General features: G+C 55.7%; 1 protein-coding gene across 1 annotated transcript in view; it reads left to right on the top strand.

Annotated features, from left to right (window-relative positions):
* ALX4 (ALX homeobox 4) overlaps nucleotides 1-19,116 on the top strand; it is a 49,858-nt gene extending 30,742 nt beyond the window's left edge. Inside the window, exons 2-4 of the mRNA XM_086341245.1 lie at nucleotides 1,799-2,109; nucleotides 12,290-12,418; nucleotides 14,848-19,116. Of these exons, the coding sequence (XP_086197371.1) occupies nucleotides 1,799-2,109; nucleotides 12,290-12,418; nucleotides 14,848-15,177 (770 nt within the window). The 3' untranslated portion in view covers nucleotides 15,178-19,116. The remainder of the gene's footprint in view (nucleotides 1-1,798; nucleotides 2,110-12,289; nucleotides 12,419-14,847) is intronic.

Raw genomic sequence — 19,116 nt, 5'->3', positions numbered from 1 at the left:
GTGCCCAAGGGCCGGCCCCCCAGCCTGCTGGCACCCATGCTGCCAGTGGCCCTCAGGAACAGCCTCCTGAAGCTGCTTCCAGGCCCACTCTGAGCATTCACCTCCACTCCCTTTCCTCACCGCCTTGGGCAGCCTGTCCCTCTCAGCCCCCAGCAATAAGAGAGCCCCTAGTAAACACAGAGTGCCAGGGAGGAGGACGGATCCGAAGCTTCGGCCCCAGGATCTGGTCAGGATCAAGGGACCGGGGCTAGAGCCACCGTCCTGACACCTAACACCTGGGGCTCAGATCTATTCCCAGAGGAGGAGACCAAAAGGCAGAATGGTGGAAGCCCATACAGACCACAAATGCTTGTTATGATCAGAGCTTTCACACATGAAAAGTTTTATCCAATGCTCCCCACACATGTCTTATTATCCCGTATGTTATTTCACTCTATAAAAGTCAGAGTCCCCAGTGGAATTTGGCTCAGAGAGGGACTCGCACCCCATCCGCACCCACTCCTGGGCTGGGGGACTCCAGGGAGGGCCTGCCCACTGGGAGGACTCTTCCAGGGCTAGACTCTTCTGCTGCTCACAAGTCTAGACCAGAACAGGGAGCAACTTTACCTGTAAGACGTTTTAATCCCACAGCTACCCTTTGAAAGAAAAGAAGGAAAGAAAGAAAGTGAAGTCGCTCAGTCGTGTCCGACTCTTTGCGACCCCATGGACTGTAGCCCACCAGGCTCCTCCGTCCATGGGAATTCTCCAAGCAAGAATACTGGAGTGGGTTGCCATTTCCTTCTCCAGGAGATCTTCCCGACCCAGGGATTGAACCCAGGTCTCCCACATTGTAGGCAGACGCTTTACCGTCTGAGCCACCAGGGAAGTCCCTGTGAGGGAGATCCAAGTATCTGTGCCCTCATTTCATAGAGGGGGAAACTGAGGCACAGAGAGGCTCAGCGAAAGGTCCAAGCACACAGCTCAGGAGTCAGACACGGGGGGGACTCACACCCTGAGGCCAGTTGCAGGGCCTGTCCCCTAACCTCCGCCCTGGGGCGAGTGTGTCTGCCCAGGGCACTGATGGGGCTATCTGAACGAGGATGAGCTCGCCCTCCCTGCCCTCCCTCTGTCTCCTCACCTTGACCTGCACTGGATAACTGGTCCTTGCCAGCTCTGAGCGTCCAGGAATCAGCCGGCAGAGTCCCGTTCTGCTAGACAGCGGTGACTGTGGGCCCCGGGGCCATGAGCTTTGTGTAAATCTGCTGGGCCTCCCAGCTCAGCATCCTGGGCATGTCACGGGGAGGACCCCCTATTTCCTTAGTAAACACAGCCCCCACCTGGAGGGGGCAGGGTGCTGAACCCCAAACAGAATCAGGCCAGGCAAGGAGGAGCCTCTCCTTCTCACCCTAAGGCCAGTTGGGCCAGACATGGCTGCTGGCTGAGCTTTTGAGTCTGAAGGACTGAGACAACATCCTCAACACCCAAAGGAGAAGTTCTGGCAAGGGGAGTCCTAGAGGGAGGAGCCCCGGGTCAGTGGGGGTGGAGGGTAAATGTTATAGAGGTCAGATTGGCTGGCCCAGAGTCACAGGACACGGTGCTAAAAGGGGCCCATGCTGACGTAACGGCGAAGAGGCTCAGAGAGGGAAAGAAACTTAGCCAAGGTCACAAAGCACGTTAATGACATTAGAACCCAGGCCTCCAGACCTTGCATCCCATGCTTCCCCGAGAAGGGAAAAGCAGGGAATGGCTCCCCCGTCCCTCCTACCTCTCGAGCTGGGTTCAGCCGTTGCTTTTTTGACTTTGTTTCCTCCCCCTTCAGCCAAAGAGAGCTCCCTGGGCGAGCCAGAGTTGCCACCCGACTCTGACACGGTGGGGATGGACAGCAGCTACCTCAGTGTGAAGGAAGCTGGGGTGAAGGGGCCCCAGGACCGGGCCAGCGCCGACCTCCCCAGCCCAATGGAGAAGGCCGACTCAGAGAGCAACAAGGGCAAGAAGCGGCGGAACAGAACCACCTTCACCAGCTACCAGTTGGAGGAGCTGGAGAAGGTCTTCCAGAAGACCCACTACCCCGATGTGTACGCGCGGGAGCAGCTGGCCATGAGGACCGACCTCACCGAGGCCCGCGTGCAGGTCAGTGAGGGTGCCGGGGAAGGCGGGGAGAGCGGGGCTGGCCCCTTCCGCCGGTGGCCCGAGACGGCCGCTTGCCCATCCCCAGGCGCACCAGGGCTTTCTTCACCTCAGCTCAAGGAGCTCGCCCCTCACGCCCCTGCTGTAACCAGAGCAGGTCTGCTTTTGTTCACGTTCCCCATCCTGCTTCATGCTCTGGTTGGCAGGGGCTAGGGCGGGGCTCCCAGGGAAGGGGCAGGCAGCCCGTCAGCTATGCTTCTGAGTTCTGTGTGGTGTGTGAGTCCAGGCTCTCTCGTGAAGGAGGTGATGATGATGAGGGGTCTCTGCTCTGGAAGGCCTACCTCTTAGAAAGGAAACAGGATGAACTTACAAGACATCCATGGCACCCCATGGGCAGAAACCAAGACAATCCAACTCTTCTCTTTGCCCAAGCTGGCTGCCTCCTCCTCTATCTTTCAGGTCCCAGCTCAGTATGCCTCCTCTGAGAAGTCTTCCCAATCACCATGACTACTGCCCCCTACCATCACCCGACAACCAAAACACTAATCCCAGCACAGGCCAGCAGAGTCCACCATAGCTCAGCACAACACAACACACCATAACCTAACCCGACACAGCTCAGCACAACACAACACCCCGCAACCTAACCCAACACAGCTCAGCACAACACAACACCCCATAACCTAACCCAGCACAGCTCAGCACAACCCAACACCCCGCAACCTAACCCAACACAGCTCAGCACAACACAACACACCATAACCTAACCCAGCACAGCTCAGCACAACACAACACCCCGCAACCTAACCCAACACAGCTCAGCACAACACAACACACCATAACCTAACCCAACACAGCTCAGTACAACACAACACCCTGCAACCTAACCCAACACAGCTCAGCACGGCCCAGCACAGCCCAGCACAGACAAGCATAGCCTAAATCAACACAGCTCAACTCAACAGAGTCCAGCACACCCAACACAGCTCAGCACAACACAAACAACTCAAGTCAACACAGCTCAGCTTAACAGAACCCAGCACAGCTCAATACAGGCCAGCAGAACCCAACACAACACAACATAGTCTAAACCAACACAGCCCAACACAACACATACAACCCATCATAACCAAAATCAACACATAACTCAAAAGACTTCAATACAACCCAACACAGCTCAACACAGCCCAACATAGCCCAACACAACACAACATAACCCAAATCAGCACAGCTCGACTCAACAGAGCCCAAAACAGCCCAACACAACACATACAACCCATCATAACCAAAATCAACACATAACTCAACAGAGTTCAACACAGCCCAACACAGCTCAACACAACACAACACAACACAACATAACCCAAATCAGCACAGCTCGACTCAACAGAACCCAACACAACCCAACACAACCAACATAACCCAAACTAACAGCTCAACCCAACACAATACAACAGAACCCAGCACAGCTCAACTGAACCCAGCAGAACCCAACCCAGTGCAACTCAACACAGCCAATCACAACCCAAACCAACACAGCTCAACTCAATAGAACTCAGCACAACCCAAAACAATTCAGTGCACCACAGTGGAACCCCATACAGCTCAACCCAACCCAACACAACTCAACCTAACACAACACAAACAAACCAGGTCACCTTCTACCAGTTGTGCTATTTTATCTTAGAATTTATGATTGGCTTAAATTATGTCATCTGTTTGTCTCATCTCACTAGAATATGATGAGGGCAGGTACGGTCTGATTCTTCATCACTATAATTCCCACCAATTAGAGAAGGCTGAACTAAGGTCAGAAAAGGCAAAAAATAAATATATGTGGACCAACTGACCTCCTTTGTCCAGAGAGGTATGTCTCCCCTCCCTGCATGAAATTGTAACAAAGGAAAAACCAGAGAGGATGCAAAGTCCTCTAAGCACCCCAACCATAGATGACAAGATAAAGCTCAGGCTTCAGCGTAACACTAAATGAACGCCACGTTCGGCCTGCCTTCCCAGCCCAAATCATGTTGAAATAGCAAATCAAGTGTTTGCAGATAACAGTGTTTCCCTCTCCCGTGGGCTATAGAAATCAACAGCTTAAGAGCAAAGAGGAGTCTTTTTAAAAAAGCAGCAAGCTCAGCTGGGGTCCTTTCGGTGCCAGGACTGAGAGCCCTGTTACTCAGCAGACCCCAAGGGTGCCCCTTCTCGCCTTTTTTCACTAAAGAATCTTCTGCAGAGTATTCTGAAGTGAAGTGAAAGTCGCTCAGTTACGCCTGACTCTTGTGACACCATGGACTGTAGCCTGCCAGGATCCTCTGTCCGTGGAATTCTCCAGGCAAGAATTCTAGAGTGGGTAGCCATTCCCTTCTCCAGTGGATTGTTTCAACCCAGGGATCAAACCCAGGTTTCCCACACTGCAGGAGGACTCGTTACCACCTAAGCTACCAGGAAAGTAGAGTTCCTAAAGTGAAAAATCTCTCAGTTGTGTCCGACTCTTCGAGACCCCTTGAACTGTAGCCTGCCAGGCTTCTCTGTCTGTGGTTCTTCCAGGCAAGAATACTGGAGTGAGTAGTCAGTTTCCTTCTCCAGGGGATCTTCCCAACCCAGGGATCGAACCCAAGTCTTCCGCATTGCAGGCCAAGTTGTTATCATCTGAGCCACCAGGGAACCCCTACGGTGTCAATAAAAGGCTCACCAGTCTTTGTTTAACAAGGCAGAGACATTTGTATTAATAGCATGGTCCAGAAACGAGATCATCTAAAACGGCTAAAGTGTAAAAGAGACTGGTAGTTGCCAGTGAATACACAGCCATCCAGAAACGCCAGGGGACTCTGAACGGTCAGCTCATTTATTCATAAATTCCCCAAAGCAAGCTTCCCACCTTATTCCTCTCCAGCTCACAGTGAGTGTTTGGGGAAGGAAGACAGGCAGCTGAGGCCTCACTGTGGTTCCAGAAACCTTCTCACACCCACTGTCTCACCTGAGACTTCTGGTACCCCAGACTCTGGACAGGAACCCCAGCCTCTGGCCTCAGCTTAGCCAGTGGATTTGAGAGGAGCGTAAGGAGTCGGTGGAGAGAGAGCAGCTGGCTATGGGATGTTCCTGTAGGTGCTGTGTTGATGCAAAATGAACTGTCCGTTTTCTGTGAGGTATACACATGTACACCTGTGTGCACACATGTGTGTCCCTAACAAATGGACAGGAGTGCCCAGAAGTAGAATTCGCTTAGCATTGATAGGATGATCCTTCTGGTACCACACACGAAATGACGCCAGAGCATGTTTAACATTCTTCAGGCACCACAATACAGCTCAGGAGTGTTCTCTCTACACACACACACATTTATGCCTACTTCCAAAAAGGAGCTGGGGCAGCTTACACTTAAAAGATTTATCTTCATCCTCGAACAATAACAGTGTCATGAAATGGGAAGGTAATTATGTCAAAGACCTAGGCTAAGCTAAGGATCCTAGATTTCACTGAGCGCAAATTTCAATGCTGAGCTTCCCAGCCGCCAAAGCGAAAAGGGGAACTGTGATGTGCTGCCTGTCTTATCATCTCAGGGGGAGACGGCAGAATTCTAGAAGGCTAGTGCTGGAGAGGACCACCTCGTTCTCTCATTCGCTATCGAGGAGGAAGAGACCCAGAGGCAGGAAACCATCACCTGTGACCAGGTGACTCAGGAAAGGTGATGGGGTGGCCGTGCTGAGAATAGAATGAGGGACCCTGAGTTCCAGCCCTTTCCAGTGCTTTTCCTGTAGTTTGCCTCACCAGGAACATGTGCCTAATTGTTCTGAGACTTTACTTTGTATAAAGGCAGCAGGGTTGGTGGGATTGGCAGGTGCGTCAGACCTCTGGGTTGCGCCTGGCAGTGCCCTGGAGATGGGGGGAGGTGGGGATGGAACCCCCTGCTTGCCTCTGATGAGTTTGTTGGGGGCCCATACTCAGCTGATGGGAAGCCAGGTGCCCGGCACAGAGTGACGGTGGGGACAGGGACGGGGGCCCCCCCCACCCCCGAGATGGACCTTTCCTGGGAAGAAACCCGGAGTTTGGAGCCGCTCCAGGGGGCTGCAGGGGCCTCTTCTGTGCTGTCTGGGATTCCAATCTACGCAGCTGTGTCTGAAGACAATAAGGCAGAGGCCTCCCCGCCCTGAGCCACCCCGCCCTGGCCCCAGATGGGCTGCGGTTAGCAGGGGCCTCCGCCAAGACAGTTGGTTCCTTGGGGAGAGGCCCGTGCTGAGCGGGTCCAGGCCAGGGTGGGCCAGGAGCGGGGTGGTCCTGGGCTGCTGTGACGCACTGAAGGGAAGGCTGGGGCCTCTGGGTCCCTTCTCTTGCCCAGGGTTGCCCAGTGGAGACAAGCCTACGGGCTGCAGAGCCTGAGGCCCAGGGCATCTAGGGGCGCAGCTGTCAGCACCCCAGGCTCCAAGGGTCAGAAATGGGAGGATGCTCTAAGCCTCGGGGGCCCATGAATGTGAGCACAGATGGGGCCCGGGAGGATACCCCTGCCACCACCCAAGTTTATGCATGATGAGAGTGAAGACCAGGAAGCTAATGGAGCTTAAGCCTTATCTGGGCAGAAAAGCTCCAGCCTTGTCTGCAGGGTGAGGCCCCAGGGAGGAAGGGGCTGGAGGTGGGCAGTTCTGTTCCCCCCAGCCTGCTCCCCACAGCCGTGCCGCCTCCCACGATCTCCATCTTAACCTGCAAAGAAACCCCTCTGCCTGACCCTCTTCACTCCCTTCCCAAAGGCCGAGCGCTCTCAGCTGCCTCTCCCCCAGCTCATCTGTCTTCCCAGATAACCCAGGTCGCCCCTCTACCCCGCTCCGCCCCGCCCGCCGGCATTCCATCTCCCGTCCCCCTTTCCCACCACCCCTGCTCTGCTCCTCCCCACACCCCCAGGCCCCCTTTGCCAGCCCTGTGTGTCTCCCACTGTAGGACCTGAGTCTACAGAGACTCAAGGGGGCGGCCCCCACCACAGTGGCAACCTCACTTTTTTCTAGGCTTCTCCTCAGCCCTGAAGAAAGCAGTCCAGTCGTATATCTAGATGCTTCCAGTGGGCTTCTCCCCTCCCCCTGGCCTCCCCTCCTGCCCAGAAAACCCTGGGAGGCTGAGGAAGGAGCGGAAAGACTGAGCTAAGCCTGCAGGAAATTAAACATGAAATGAAAACAAGCGCCTCTGATTCATTCTCTCATCCTGCCCCCAGTCCCCCATTCCAGGCCACTGATAAAGGGGGATCCCATTTCAGCGTCCCGGAGAGGAGACCCGATCCGCCCTTGGCTCCCAGTGGGCGGCCTGGGCCTGGACCCCAGGAGCCCTGGGAGGAAAGGGGGGCCCCCCGGGAGGCTCTGGGACAGCGGCTGAGGCCCCAGCCCGGGAGGGGATCAGCTCCGGGGAGGGGGGGCACACAGGAGAGCTGATTCTCCCGCACAAGATGGGGAACAGTGATGCTGAAAGAAATGCCGGCCGCTTGGGGGTGTGTGTGCGTGTGCGTGTGTGTGATGCTCGTGCTTATGTACTGGCTGGGAAGGCGCAGTCTCACCCTCCCTTGGGGGTGTTTGGGTATGTGTGTGGTGTGTGTATGTGTGTTGTGTGTGTTGTGTGTGTTGTGTGTATGTGTGGTGTGTGTGTGTGTGTGTGTGATGCTTGTATACTGGCTGGGAAGGTACAGTCTCACCCTCTCTTGGGTGGGTGTGTGTGTGTGTGTTGTGTGTGTATGTGTGGTGTGTGTGTGTGTGTGTGTGTGTATATAATGCTTGTATACTGGCTGAGAAGGTGCAGTCTCACCCTCCCTTGGGGGTGTTTGGGTGTGTGTGTGTGTGTTATGTGTATGTGTGTTGTGTGTGTGTATGTTGTGTGTGTAAGTGTGTTGTGTGTGTTGTGTGTATGTGTGTTGTGTGTGTGTTGTGTGTATGTGTTGTGTGTGTGTTGTGTGTGTGTGCTGTGTTTGTGTGCCGTGTGTGTGTGCTGTGTATGTGTGGTGTGTGTGGTGTATGTATGTGTGTGTATGTGTGTTGTGTGTATGTGTGGTGTGTGTGTGTGTGTGATGCTTGTATACTGGCTGGGAAGGTGCAGTCTCACCCTCTCTTGGGTGTGTGTGTGTGTGTGTGTGTGTGTTGTGTGTATGTGTGGTGTGTGTGTGTGTGTGATGCTTGTATACTGGCTGGGAAGGTGCAGTCTCACCCTCCCTTGGGGGTATTTGGGTATGTGTGTGGTGTGTGTATGTGTGTTGTGTGTATGTGTGGTGTGTGTGTGTGTGTGATGCTTGTATACTGGCTGGGAAGGTGCAGTCTCACCCTCCCTTGGGGGTATTTGGGTATGTGTGTGGTGTGTGTATGTGTGGTGTGTGTATGTGTGGTGTGTGTGTGTGTATGTAATGCTTGTATACTGGCTGGGAAGGTGCAGTCTCACCCTCTCTTGGGTGTGTGTGTGTGTGTGTGTGTTGTGTGTATGTGTGGTGTGTGTGTGTGTGTGTGTGTGTATGTAATGCTTGTATACTGGCTGAGAAGGTGCAGTCTCACCCTCCCTTGGGGGTGTTTGGGTGTGTGTGTGTGTGTTATGTGTATGTGTGTTGTGTGTGTATGTGTGTTGTGTGTATGTGTTGTGTGTGTGTTGTGTGTGTGTTGTGTGTGTGTGCTGTGTATGTGTGGTGTGTGTGGTGTATGTATGTGTGTGGTGTGTGTTGTGTGTGGGGTGTGTGTGTGTGTGTGTGTGATGCTTGTATACTGGCTGGTAAGGTGCAGTTCACCCTCCCTTGGGGGTGTTTGGGTGTGTGTGTGTGTTATGTGTATGTTGTGTGTGTGTATGTTGTGTGTGTTTGTTGTGTATATGTGTGTTTTGTGTGTGTGTGTGTGTGTGTGTGTGTGTGTGAGATGCTTGTATACAGGCTGGGGAGGTGCAGTCTCACCCTCTCTTGGGGGGCTGTGTGTGTGTATGTTGTGTGTGTGTTGTATGTATGTGTGTGTTGTGTGTATGTGTGTGTGTTGTGTGTGTGTGATGCTTGTATACTGGCTGGGGAGGTGCAGTCTCACCCTCCCTCGGGGGGCTGTGTGTGTGTATGTTGTGTGTGTGTTGTATGTATGCATGTGTTGTGTGTATGTGTGTGTGTTGTGTGTGTGTGATGCTTGTATACTGGCTGGGAAGGCACAGTCTCACCCTCCCTTGGGGGTATTTGGGTATGTGTGTGTTGTGTGTATGTGTGTTGTGTGTATGTGTGGTGTGTGTGTGTGTGTGATGCTTGTATACTGGCTGGGAAGGTGCAGTCTCACCCTCTCTTGGGGGTGTGTGTGTGTGTTGTGTGTATGTGTGGTGTGTGTGTGTGTGTGATGCTTGTATACTGGCTGGGAAGGTGCAGTCTCACCCTCCCTTGGGGGTATTTGGGTATGTGTGTGGTGTGTGTATGTGTGTTGTGTGTATGTGTGGTGTGTGTGTGTGTGTGTGATGCTTGTATACTGGCTGGGAAGGTGCAGTCTCACCCTCTCTTGGGTGTGTGTGTGTGTGTTGTGTGTATGTGTGTGTGTGTGTGTGTGTATGTAATGCTTGTATACTGGCTGAGAAGGTGCAGTCTCACCCTCCCTTGGGGGTGTTTGGGTGTGTGTGTGTGTGTTATGTGTATGTGTGTTGTGTGTGTGTGTGTGTTGTGTGTGTGTTGTGTGTATGTGTGTTGTGTGTGTGTGTGCTGTGTATGTAATGCTTGTATACTGACTGGGAAGGTGCAGTCTCACCCTCCCTTGGGGGTGTTTGGGTGTGTGTGTGTGTGTTATGTGTATGTGTGTTGTGTGTATGTGTTGTGTGTATGTTGTGTGTATGTGTGGTGTGTGTGTGGTGTGTGTGTGTGTGCTGTGTTTGTGTGCTGTGTGTGTGTGCTGTGTATGTGTGGTGTGTGTGGTATATGTATGTGTGTGGTATGTGTTGTGTGTGTTGTGTGTGTCTGTGTGTGATGCTTGTATACTGGCTGGTAAGGTGCAGTTCACCCTCCCTTGGGGGTGTTTGGGTGTGTGTGTGTTATGTGTATGTTGTGTGTGTGTGTGTTGTGTGTGTTTGTTGTGTATATGTGTGTTTTGTGTGTGTGTGTGTGTGTGTGAGATGCTTGTATACAGGCTGGGGAGGTGCAGTCTCACCCTCTCTTGGGGGCCTGTGTGTGTGTATGTTGTGTGTGTGTGTTGTGTGTGTGTTGTATGTATGTGTGTGTTGTGTGTATGTGTGTGTGTTGTGTGTGTGTGATGCTTGTATACTGGCTGGGGAGGTGCAGTCTCACCCTCCCTTGGGGGGCTGTGTGTGTGTATGTTGTGTGTGTGTGTTTTATGTGTATGTGTGTGTGTTGTGTGTGTGTTGTGTGTGTGTGTGTGTGATGCTTGTATACTGGCTGGGAAGGTGCATTCTCACCCTCCCTCCCCCCCCTCCCTCCCCACACCAACATGAGCCACACCTACCGCTTCTTTTTTGACTTCTTTCTTCTGAAAAAGACAGCTGGAAGGGAGCTATAAATAAACCAGGGCAAAGTCCTCTGAAAACTCAGAGACAGCACTTGCCCTCCAGCTGCCTGCGGCCCTCGGAGGCACAGCCCCCGGGAAGCCGGCAACACGGATGCTGGCCCAGTTTCCAGATGCACAAACTGAGGCCCTTGGAAACGCGGGGCAGTCCAGCAGGCGCCCAGGGGCCCAGCAGCCTCTGTGCTGCCCTGCAGGGGGCGGGCCAAGCCCTCTGGCCCGGCTCCGCCCCCCTCCTCCCAGGAAGCTCCATGCCCTGGGCCGTGGTGCCAGGGGCGTGCCCTGCACCAGAGTCAGCGGGCAGGTGTGTGACGAGCTGCCAGGAGTCTCCCTCTGAGGAGCTCTGGAGCCTGCCTGTGAGCCAGCCTGAAGTCAAGCCTGCTCACGCCCTCTCTCCCATCCTCCCTGGTCCCCGTCACCCTCTCCCCAGACCCCAAGTCACCTGCAGGGGTGGCAGACCCCAAAGCCAGCTCTTGCCCACGAGCCTTGGGAAAGTTTTCAGCCTGCCAGAAACGCTCCTGCAAAGGAAGCTTCCATTAAGCCCAATAGCTTTTGTTGGAAGGTTCTCAATTTTTTTCCTAAGTATGATAAAATAAACAAGACCCTGGCTCATACACCTGACTCAGAGACCACACTCCCCTAGAGCACCCTGGTCAAGCCAATGTGCCACCCCCGTGCTGAGTGACAGCTGGGCCTCCCCTCCTCCCTGGCATCACGCTGCTCTTGGGGGCCTGAGATTGCAGCAGCTTCTCTTCACAACACCAAGGTGACCCTCCCACCTGGCATTTGAGGGCCCCTACCATCTGACTCCACCATCCTTCCCCTCCCATCACTCTCCCAGCTGGTGGCGTGGCCGGGCCGTTTCTAAACTCAGCCTGGACTTCTGTTCCTCCAGCCCCCACCTTCCCTCCACAAAGCTGTCCCTGACTGTCCTCCAACAGCCTGGCTAAAGCCCTGTCTCCCAGAGAAGCTGTAACCCAGGGGGTCCAGACTCTTTCCACAAAAGGCTGCATGGGGGATTCAGGAAGTGGAAAACAATGGAAAAACCACACGTGTGTGATCCTCTGTGTGTGCTTACTCGCTCAGTCTTGTCCGACTCTCTGTGACCCCGTGGACTGTAGCCCACCAGGCTCCTCTGTCCATGGGACTCTCCAGGCAAGAGCATTGGAGTGGGTTGCCATGCCCTCCTCCAGGGGATCTTCCTGGGCCAGGGATGGAACTGGCATCTTATTATATCTCCTGCACTGGCGGGCGGGTTCTTTACCACTTGGCCACCCAGGAGAATGACTCTCTGGTGAAGCTTTCACGGCTGTCATCAGATTCTGCCGTAGTCTGTGGCCCCAGAGGACTGGGCCGCCCCATGTCAGGGCTGGTTATTTGACCGCTGAGATGACTGGTGACGTGTTCCATGTGCTTGTGACACTTGCCTGCTCTGGGTTCTGAACCGCAGAAAAAGGAACCTATTGGCCCGAAGTCACGCCTACGACTGGGGTGTGAACTGCCTTCCCGGCTCTCAGCGTCGATCCTTCCAGATTATCAGCTCTTGAGCACAGAGACCAAGGCAGATGTGTAATCTGTAGCCCCACAGTCTTGACCTTATAACTACAGCCAGAGGGGCTCGAGGGCAAGGTTGGCGCTGCCTCGAACACGGGGGCCCCAGCTCCGGGCCTGACCCCAGCGACAACTGCTCTGTCCTGCAGGTCTGGTTCCAGAACCGGAGGGCCAAGTGGAGGAAGAGGGAACGCTTCGGGCAAATGCAGCAGGTTCGGACCCACTTCTCCACAGCCTACGAGCTGCCCCTCCTCACCCGAGCGGAAAACTATGCCCAGGTGAGTCCCTGCCCCCAGCTGCCTGCTCTGGGGCCCTTAGGAGGAACACCTTCCCTGGAGAGAGAGCTCGGGGCTCTAAGTCCCCGCTTCAGGCCCGTTCCAGGAGTGCACTTGTGTCTCCAGGATGTGGGAGGCCCAGAATTCTCTCTGCCCCCCATAAGCGTTGACCCAGGCTTGGCTGGACTTCAGGGAAGGGGAGACTGGGGGAGAAGCTTGAGAATGACTTTTCCTTCGGCCACTTTGGTGACGGGCATCGGAACCGAGGAATGCTGAAGGCCAGGGGCCCTCCAGGCCACCGGGAGCCACCCAGAGTGTTTCCTAGAAGAAGGGGTTCCTGAAGTTCGAGGACGTGAGTGAGGCAAGGCTGGAATGAACGTGGGATTCTCAGACCCAGGATTTAGGCTGTCATCCCAGCTCCAGAGCTTTCTCCCTTCAGGCGAGTCACATGTCTGAGCCTCAAGTTTCTTCACCTAGGAATTGGGTCTTTTAAAAGAACCTGCCTCAGGACTTCCCTGGCCAGTGGTTAAGACTCTGTGCTTCCATGGGCGGGGGGCCTCAGGTTCAACCCCTAGTCGGGGAACTAAGATCCCACATCCCACACGATGTGGCCAAAAAAAAAAAAAAGCACCTGCCTCAGCTCTTTCACAAGGTTGTTGGAAGGTCTACGTTAGATTGTGCAAAAGTGCTTTGTGAATTACATGGTTTTAGGAAGGTTGCTTCGTATGTCTGTGGCTCTCCCAGGCATCTGGCCCATTTCTTCCCATCCCTTCCAGAGCATCTTCTTCCACGGCTGTCCTTCAGTCCCCTTCCTGGTGGCACTTGGGTCCTCAGTGGGATGTCAAGGGACGGGAAGCGATGTAGGTGAAGTCAGGCAGCCAGGACCCTTGGAGAGGTGCATTTGGGGCTGAGTGCCATCCTGACGCCCCTCAACCTGCCCTGCAAAGGCAGCCGGTTCCTCCCTCTCAGGCCTCCTTGTGCTGTGGCCTCCGCCTTCTGCTCCAAGCCTGGGCCCGCCCATATCTTTCTCTCCTCTCTCCGTCCCCCCAGCCAGCCTCCCTCTGTCCCTGGGAGGATGGACCTCCAGCCCGGACTCCCTGGCCTTGACCTCTGCTGCCCGAGCTCACACACCAGAGGGGCTCATGCTCATTCTTTCCATGCAGCAGCACACACCACATCCCCTAGGCCTCTCGAGAGAGGGGGTCCCCATCACCCGAACCTGCAAGCAGTTCTTGTTGTCACTGCAGTCACCATGGCATCTGGGGGCATGGCCGCCTTGTCACTCCTATTATTACAGACTTCTCTGAATGTACTCCAAACGCTGGGGGCAGGGGGCAGGCCGGCAGAAGCTGCTCCAGGACCACTGAGAAGCCCTTTCACATGGCCGAGAGGTGCACCATCTCCTCACAGCCCATCCTGCCCACCAACCCCCCTGCCTCCCATCACCCAGGAGAGATGCATTTCTGGCTGAGTCCCCAGTTCTGCCTCCGCATAAATGCTGGGGCAAAGTGGGGTCTAAACTGGAAGCTGGGGAGGGGGAAAGGATTTTAGCCACGCAGATAGAAGACAAAGTGTCCAGTTCAACCCTTCACCCGCTGCCCGAGCACCTTCCACCTCCTCCACCTGTCTCTGCCCCAGCCTGGAGCCTGTGGGCATCCCGCCTGGCTCTATCTGTCCACTTACCACCTCTCAAGGCAGCCCTTTCAGACCCTGAGTTACTTCTGAAGCCTCAAGGGCACCGGCCCCTAGGACCTCCACTACTGACCTTGGCTTCTGAGAGAATTGAGGCCCCCCCGACGTCCACTCTCAGAGTGGACAGCCTCGGAGCCCTGCCATGCCAGAGCTCTCTGAGCTCGTGTCCCCTCCCATGGATCAAGTCACGAGGGCGTGCTGGGCCTGGGGAGGAGCCGGAGCAGGGTGAGGCCCAGGTGCTGACCCTAAATGGGTCCATGGATGGAGAGACAGAGTCTGCCTCTGCGTCTAAAATCCGGGGCTGCCAGGAATTCCCTGGCGGTCCAATGACGAGGACTCTGACCGCAGGGGGCACAGTTTCGATCCCTGGTCAGGGAACTAAGATCTGCAAGTGGTGTGGTCAAATAAATAAACAGAATCAGGGGCTGCCCTCAGCTGGTGAGCCGTGCCCCAGGACGACCCTTTCACTGGACTCTTGATGGAATTCGGAGTTCAGTCCTTAAAACGGAGTTTCTGTCCACTGCTCTCCTGGACCTGGGAACGGAGGAACCAGAGCATAAAACCCCGAGGCTCCTGGGGGCTAGGTGGCCAGGCAGGTTTGGAGAGCCTCCCAGGTAAACACTCAGGAATGGTTTTATCATCAGGATGGGTTTGTAAGTGAAGAGAGGTCCCCCGTGTGGGACAGGAAAGCACCCCTGTGTCCAGCCAGCCTGTGACGCGTCTCCCTCCCCTCTCCCCAGATTCAGAACCCGTCCTGGATCGGCAACAATGGGGCCGCCTCGCCCGTGCCGGCCTGTGTGGTGCCCTGTGACCCGGTGCCCGCCTGCATGTCCCCTCACGCCCACCCCCCCGGCTCCGGGGCCAGTGGCGTCACCGACTTCCTGAGCGTCTCGGGGGCTGGCAGCCACGTGGGCCAGACGCACATGGGCAGCCTGTTTGGAGCTGCAGGCCTCAGCCCGGGCCTCAACGGCTATGAGCTCAACGGGGAGCCGGACCGCAAGACTTCGAGCATCGCGGCCCTCCGCATGAAGGCCAAGGAGCACAGCGCGGCCATCTCTTGGGCCACATGACAGGGCCACCCCGCCCCATCCCTGCGCCCTCCCCTGCCCTGTGGCACTGGCCATGCCCATGCTCCCCAGGCCCCCGGGCCCCCCACTCAACTCCCCTCTTAGGCACCTGGCCTGGGCCCAGGAGCCTGACCCTCAGCACTTTCAGCCGCCCCAAGTCTGAGGCCCCCGGGGACTGTGGGGAGGGAAGGGGGCAGCGGGCACTGAGGCCAGGCGCCCCTGCTCCCGGCCAGAGGCAGTGGAGGCAGCCAGGTGGCACGAGTTTTGCAGCTTTGCATCCATTATAAGCTGAAGACCCTTTCTCCCCACTCCTGCTCCTCCGCCCTGCCCGGTTTGACCATTGAGTTGAGGCTAGATTCCCACCCGGACCAGCTGTGGCTACGGTGCCGTCAAAGTCCGTCCTTCCCTCTGCTGTGTGGTCCCCGATCACCAGCCCGGTGACCGTGTCTGGAGAACAGATGCCCTGCCCAGTCAGCCTCTGCCATCCCATCTCCTGTGCTCTCCCTCAAAGCCCATGGACTCCAACCTCCTAGACCCAAGGCACCCACCTCGCCTTTACCCTGGACGTGAGGAGCCCCCGTCCTGCTGACTGTCCCCTGTGCTGGACGCACCTGGAGGGACAGGGCAGAGAGAGAGGAGCTGGAGCCGAAGGAGCCCGCCGTCACCCAGCCACACTGGCCCCCTTGGACCCTGAGGCTCTGGATCTGGGTGAACAGTGCAGGGAAGGAGACCCGCCGCCCACGGCCCCCACGGTGCTGGAAGCACGCTTTTAGGAGCCGAGAGGGCTGCAGGGAGGCGTCCTGGGGAGGCAGGGGCTCGTGCACACACGTCGGCTCTCCGGCCACCTTGACGCCCCACCTCAGGCAGGATGATGGTGGCAGGGGGCAGGTCTGGGTAGCTTTGTTCCCTGTCCAGTCTGGCCCCTCCAGGTAGAATCTGAAGATCCTGGTCACTTGCTGGGGCTGTTGGGCCAGTGTCCTGGTGCAGAAGGACTCGCACCTTGACACAGCCGCTAGGGCCTGGGGGCACGGTGCCAGAGGGTCCAGAGCGGGTTGTGGGGTCTGGCAGACGACGAGGGCACACTCACCCGGCCTCCGGGCACCAGGTCGGCCCCCACGCGGCCTCAGACGGCCTTCCCGGTTAGCGGCCTCCTGCATCACACCTGCCCAGAGCCTTCTGTGCAGTCCTCTGGGCGTAGGGCAGAGAGCGCCTGCCCTGGCAATTCTGCCCTGTGGCATGGGTGACCCCAGTCCCTTGTTCTGGCCTCCAGAGGGCTCATGTGGGGCTGAGCTCCTTGGGGTCACTTGCTCTGTTCTGGACACAGTGCTTTCTGGAAGCCAATCTCCCTGCCTGCAGGAAGGGGCCTCCTTCTCAGGGGGGCTGCATTTCCGTCTGACATGCAGCCTGCAGCTTGAGTTTCAGCTCCAGGGCCCAGGGGTCAGCTAAGCTCGGGGCATGGGGTACCCATCCTCCAAGGCCGGCCTTTTGAGCACTGGGAGGCCCCCCTTGCAGGTATCCCCGAGGAGAAGGGTCTGCTTTTTATCCCTTCTACCCCAATCCTGTCAGTGAGGAGAGCTAGGTCTACCAGGCCCAGGGGCCTGGACTCAGCACAGCCTCTTGGGTGGGTGGGGAGGGGTGAGACCCTCCCCCTTTGACCTGCTTAGGTTTTTGGGGACGTGGCCATCTCCAGCTGTGTCTCAAGTCCTCATGTGCTCCAGAAACAGGACTATGGAAGGAGCTGGCCTCAACCTCCCCCTAGTAAGAGTCAGACCTCTTTGGGAATCGTAGCTCTAAAGTTGATCTTCTCGAAGTGAAAAGCATCTTGGACACTGAATTGAATGTTCTTGGAGACTTAGCTTTAAGTGTTTTCTATGTTTGAGGATCTGGGAATAACTCTTAGGAAGCCTTTTCTAGTTCTAAGCTTGGCTGAAACAACTCAAGACTCCCAAAATCTAGGAAAAGGAAGGAAGAAATGGCTTCAGGATGGAGACAGTCCCCCCAGTTCCTCCTTAAATGCCATCATGGCTGGAAAGACCTGGGAGGTATGTTCTCACCTGGGTGAGAATCAGACAGAGAGAGAGAACCAGGATAGACACCGAGGGGGAGGGAAGGGAGAGACACGGCTCTTAAGTGGAACCTTCTGGAAGGGACTTCTGGCGATCAGTTCCGCTGTGTGTCTGCTTTCCACCTGGGCCAGACCTCAGTCAGGCAAATTCCACCCCAAACCTTGAGAAGAAAAATCTTCCGATAGAAGAAGGCTCTTTGGCACTGACCGCCCGTCCCACCAACGCAGCTAAGTATTTAGGATTAAAATGTCAGCCTGAAACACCTCTGCATCTCCCTACGGGCAGCTGCCTGCCCCTAGGCCTGCCCTTGGCCTGTCCCAGACCCTAGGGCCTGCCTGACACTCCAACAATCACAGAATCGCCGAGCGGGAAGGGATCAGAAAACTTCTAGCCTGCCCAATCCCTTCACAACGGAGATGACCCCAGTCCCCAGTGGGGAAGGTCATCATCCTGAGCCACATTTCACTTGAGGCAGAGCTAAGAGAGGGGCTCTGATGACTGATGCTGCGTGGAGCTCCCCAGGGTGGGGGGCTGGGCCTAGGCCTTCTGCCTTCTCAGCTGCTGGGGTGGGAGGTACCCCGCAGCCTCTCCTGTGATGACTAAAGCAAGCTTGGGTGTGACTCTCTGGGCTGGCGGCATCCTCAGGAGCGCGGTCTCATGAAGGCAGGTACAGGGGAGAGTGGATGGCTCCGGTGGTCACTGTTAAGCCAATAAGCTAAAAGAGGTGGGGTTTCCTTTGCTCTTTGCCTAAAATCTCAACAGAGATGGCCACACAAAACCGGAAATAATGGGTGGCTGGCAGGCCCCCGGGCAGCCTCCTCACGCTGCCAGCCCCCCGAATCCTGCTGGGAACCAGTCTCGGCGGCCAAGGCTTGACAGTACGGTGCTGCTACCACCCTCAGATGCCGTCGCTGCTCCCAGGGCAGCGTGGGGAGAGGGGGCTCCGGGGACGCACGGAGAGGCTTGTCCCCGAGTCTTCGACGGCACTTGGAGGACACGGGCTTTGGAACTTTCCTTGAATTCTTTCCACTATACTTGATTCTCGGCTCTCACTACCATGCCCCCAGCGTGGGGAAGCATGGCGGCCAGGTTGGTTCAAAGACACTGCCAGAGGGTGGCGGTAGCAAGCGTGAGGTGGGTCCCCAGTACACGTGGCCGCGGCCACATCGGGCCCAGCGCCAGTGTCCCCTCTGCCGTCTTTCGGCTGGGTCGACGAGAGGAACTCCTCCATGCAAACGACCATGAATCCTGCTTCTGCGGCTTTTCTCCCCCTGGGCTGGACAGTTCTGGGGCTTCCGGTCTGCTTGACGGCCTGTTGGGGACTGAGGATGGCTGGGCAAACGGGCCCCCAGGATAATAATCCATGACCACAAAAGAGAAAACTGGGAAGACAAGGAAAACTCCACTCCTCAAATTCCCGGGAGCCCACGTGATGTCTGTAAAGATGCTGGGGGGGAGGAAAGGTGTCCCAGTCAACCAAACATTAACCTGCCCTGCCCTGTCCCTTCTTCCCCTGCACTTACACACACAGAGCTAGGCCTTTATACTACTGATTTTGAAGGACAGTTTTCAATGTCTAATAGTCTGTTTGGTGTGCAGTGGGTTGAAAAGAGAGCTGAGTGCTGGAAGGAACATGAACCTCAATCAATAATGACTGTTCTCCTTGTAAGATATTGTAACCCTGTATAAATGCAACTTTTCCTTTAGCTTAATGGCCTGGGGTGGAATATTAAAAGTATATATGAAAAAGACATTAAAAATTCAGAAAAAAAAATGTATAAAAAAAGGAAGTCGGTTCCATAAAGTTTTACTGCCTATACCACCATGTAACTACATTATAGCAAAATATTAAAAAAAAAAGTTCTTGCCTTTTAAA

The sequence above is a fragment of the Bos grunniens genome, chromosome 15 (genome assembly GCF_055505025.1).
Source record: "Bos grunniens cultivar Pamir isolate PY7600 chromosome 15, Bosgru_T2T1.0, whole genome shotgun sequence".
Lineage (NCBI taxonomy): Eukaryota > Metazoa > Chordata > Mammalia > Artiodactyla > Bovidae > Bos > Bos grunniens.
Note: the sequence above shows the minus strand (reverse complement) of the source record. Positions and strands in the feature narration are given on the sequence as shown.